Source organism: Lactuca saligna, chromosome 8 (assembly GCF_052625555.1).
Source record: "Lactuca saligna cultivar CGN05327 chromosome 8, ASM5262555v1, whole genome shotgun sequence".
In the NCBI taxonomy this organism is placed as follows: Eukaryota; Viridiplantae; Streptophyta; class Magnoliopsida; order Asterales; family Asteraceae; genus Lactuca; species Lactuca saligna.
This window is the reverse complement of record NC_136424.1, coordinates 66,232,797-66,236,731: the sequence shown is the minus strand read 5'-3', so window position 1 is coordinate 66,236,731 and position 3,935 is coordinate 66,232,797. Positions and strand designations below refer to the sequence as shown.

Below are 3,935 nucleotides of genomic sequence, written 5' to 3'. Positions count from 1 at the left end.
TTAGAAGTCGTATATAACCATTGAATTTTATGAAGTTTAATGCGTGGGTGCCTTGGTATCTTGATTCCGGTAATGCTACTACGTAATTAATTATGCAAATCTGTGTACCCACTACCTGGTACGAACACAATCATTTCCGTTTTCTTTGATTGAGTTTTATTGATTCCGAATGTATTATCGACTATCTGACTTCGATTTTGAAATTTGTATATTTTAGTTGTATGCGCCTTTAACAATTTCTCATCGTATCCTGTCGCTAGCCTTCACAAGTTACATTGACGAGATTTTATCAAATCGATGAGATGAGCGAACAAAGGTTTTCAACGAGGTTTGTTTTATGTTCTCCGTGTAATCTTGACCCCTATTTTTAAGAAGCAGACTGTTTATATAGAAACTAGAGTTTTAATCAAACATTCCCTAGGTCATACATGATCAAGAACATAGAAGATGATATTTTTCCTCGATGATAAAACACCTTGAAAAGATCATTAGCTAGATAAGTAAAGTTATTAACTTAAACAAAACTGGGTGAAGCCTCATATAACTCACCCATCCTGTTTCCCCCAGCTAAAGGGAGAATCTGTTTATTATAAATTAGTTAGATAATCAAGGGTTCCATGTGGGATCCCGTGGACTAAAGAAGCAGGCCTTCATGTTAGAGTTAAGCAACTTCAATGCAGCTTCAGACTTGATGCAGCGTGGAGTTTTGTACTGATTAATGGATGCACCCTGTTTGATAAACAAGTCCATCAAGGAATCAAAAGTGCCAGGCTTCACAACACGAATCTCAAGTGGTCCAATACACTTATCATGAGTACGACATCGCCTATAAATATAATCAAGATCTTCTTCCATTGCAATACAACAATCTTCAAGCACCTTAGGGCCAAATGGAGACGTGACCTTATCTAGGACAGAGGGTGTGCAATGTTTAATCTCCCAGTATATGACGTAGTGTCCTGGCACTGATGACGTATCAGCATAGCTAGTGTATTCCACAAGTAGAGCATTGTAGGGTTCTAAAAGTCTTTTTGCTGCCATGATGCTCTTATGCAGATCTTCCTCATTAGTTTTGTCATTGTCAATGCTTAGAATGACATTCCTCCTGCAAATGAACCGAAATTGTGGGGTCCGGTTATGATATCCAGTCACTTGAAGCACATCTCCAATACGATATCGGTTTAGTCCTGAGTGATCCAGAAAACAACTATTTTAGTGAGTCGTATGAAGGCCAAGTTAATTACAAAAAAACCGATATATTTTGGGCGATGTTGTAATGTAACCGCTTATACTTTCTTTTAAAGCAAACCATAAAAGTTTCAACATTTTTGCGGTTTAACCATTTTGACCTGTTATAAATTGGTTAATTTGGAAAATCAATGGTTACCTTTGTTACATAACAAGTCAAAATAGTTAATTGAAAAAAAAAAAAAAAAAAAAGTAGTGATTATAAACCACGAAACTGCCTAAAACATAATGGTTTTTAATTTTGTGTAATTTGGCTTTGTATTCAATATATAAGTTTCAGAAGTTAATTAAATCATGGGAAAATACCAGAAAATGTTGTGACCACCAATTCATAATAGCAGCCAAGTTTAACGTCCACCAATTTGACAAGCGTATCCGTGGAGATCTCTTCGTCATCATTTCCATATGTCTCATTTTCACCCAAGGGAATGAATTCATAGTAACCCATGTTAGGTAAGAGGGTAAAAGCGACATCTTCAGGATCACACAAAGGTTTTAAGTTTACCCCAAAATAACACTCCGATGAAGCATACATTGTGCACACCAATGGTAACTTCCCTCTACTGTAGTACTCAAGAGCCGGTATATACTGGGACATTGACCCTGTAACCACTGCCTCAATATACTTAGCCTTAGGCCATAAGTCGCACACTATTCCTTTCCATGATCGACGGCTACAAATGTTTTCAATCTCATCTGCTAAACTCGGGTCTGCTAACTTGAGCATTGCTGACATGGCTGACCGGCAACCGGAATCGGTAATCATACGGTTGAGTTGACCGGTACGGATATCCGTGCACAGGCTGAGCCAATTGCGTTCAAGGAAGGAGATTGCACGCAGTAAAGCCGATGCAAATACGGCTCCAAGCCGCATGACTTGCTGGCGGTGGATGAGCCCAGCTAAGAGCTGGCAGTACATGCTTTGGTTGCTGTCGTCGCATAAAATGGCTTCGTCTGGGCTTGTTTGATCGTTGTAAAGGTCACGCGTACGAGTCTTGAAGTGTTTGCTTTTGTAATAACTTGTGAGGACTGTTCGAGCGGGTAAACCACATGGCGTTGACATCTCCGCCTTGACAAAATATAGAAACATGGCCTTACCTTCATCAAGGCCTGTCACATATCTGTCATCATGATATTATATTAATCTTCGGAATGTCATCGTTTATGCAATCAAATACCTAAAGAGTAAAAAAAAATAGAATCTTAACTGGTTCATTATTGGCATGATCAGGTTATAGACAAAAGTTCGACGGTCAAGATCTTCTGCGATCGATGGCATTAGCTTAGGCTCTCCACCAGATGTTCCGGAGCTGCAAGTAGAAAGAAAAGTTAGAAATCCGGCCGCTAGGGAAGGGAGGGGGTGGTGGTGGGGGTTGAGAATAGACCTGCATAGCATCTCGGTTATGGGGTGACCAGAGATCAGAGAAGAGTCTTCACCATTAGCTATCCTTTGAATATAAGGATAGATGTCTTTGTATGTGATGACTGGAACCTTCTGCTTGAATACCGATACATCATTCATTGAGAATCCTTTCATATGCTTCTGAAGGTATTCGGTCTTATTGTTCCTTGTTAAGATTGCTTTCAGCAACTCGTATTGAACTTTATCGGCTTCTGATGTCAGCTTCTGAAGCTCCTTTAGAGCCTCCTCTCCTTTGTATTCCAGTTTCTTCCCGTCCATAGTTAAAGATAAGAAAATATAATGAGGATAAGTTAATAGGTAGGTAACAGGATAAGCTTGGAAGTACGTAGCTAGTTCTTGGATATATAGATCTTAACAGCCCAGTTCGTCTATATATAGTTGTTTGTGTAGTTAATGTTTCAATTCCTTATGATAAGTACGTTCAACAAACTACATACATAAGTAGGCTCTAATAGGTTTGCACTTAAGATTCTCTTCTAATTATATGTAGGCAATTTTTCTTATTGATTTTGATATTTATATGTGTGCAAATATTAAAAAAATAATTATGCATATATAAAGAATTTGTAAGAATGAGATTTCATATTTGATAATTTCAACACTGCTAGTGCTAGTGGTAAAGTAGTTTCAGAAGAGAAAGAGATCACCAAGTATCTGTTTTTCTCGATTGTGTTCGCTTGAAAGATGTCCATAACATCATGATATTTTCTATTAGTGTTAATTGTCACTGTCGGCAAGTGGATAAGGACAAATGGCGTAAATATCATGCAGGAATGTATATTTGCATGCTTACGTCTGCATTTATGTGCATATATTCCGCTAACTAAATTTTTTTTTTCTAAATAAACTCATGAAGAAAAACATCGAAAGACTACATTAAGGTGCATGATATTTTTGAGTAAATTTTTGACATATATGTTTATTATCCAACTAGACACGGTTAAAATATATAAAAATTAAATAATAAAAATATGCTATATATAATTATAAATATGAAAATTATTTTTCTGTTCTAATAAAAAAATAGTTTATTTTTTTTTTATCATATGTCACATTATTAGGGCATTCACATTACATTAAATTTTTTTAGTTTAATGGATTTATACATCATCATTTTAATTTTTATACAATTCTATATTAATTTTCCTATAAAACATTGAACTCTATAAAATTCAATAAAACATATTTTTAATAGATAAAAAGATTCATTTTTTATTGAAGAGTTTAATGGTCATTGAATTTCATATCCATTAAATATCAATAT

The 3,935-nt window shown here is 35.9% G+C and overlaps 1 protein-coding gene across 1 annotated transcript; it reads right to left on the bottom strand.

Annotated features, from left to right (window-relative positions):
* Positions 1-429: 429 nt before the first annotated feature.
* GH3.9 (putative indole-3-acetic acid-amido synthetase GH3.9) lies at positions 430-3,108 on the bottom strand. Its single transcript, XM_078971332.1, has 4 exons — positions 2,634-3,108; positions 2,457-2,558; positions 1,555-2,369; positions 430-1,187 (listed from the first exon to the last, which is right to left on the bottom strand). Exons 1-4 carry the CDS (start codon positions 2,927-2,929, stop codon positions 607-609), a joined length of 1,794 nt encoding a protein of 597 aa, XP_078827458.1. The 5' UTR covers positions 2,930-3,108; the 3' UTR covers positions 430-606.
* Between the last annotated feature and the right edge of the window lie 827 nt (positions 3,109-3,935).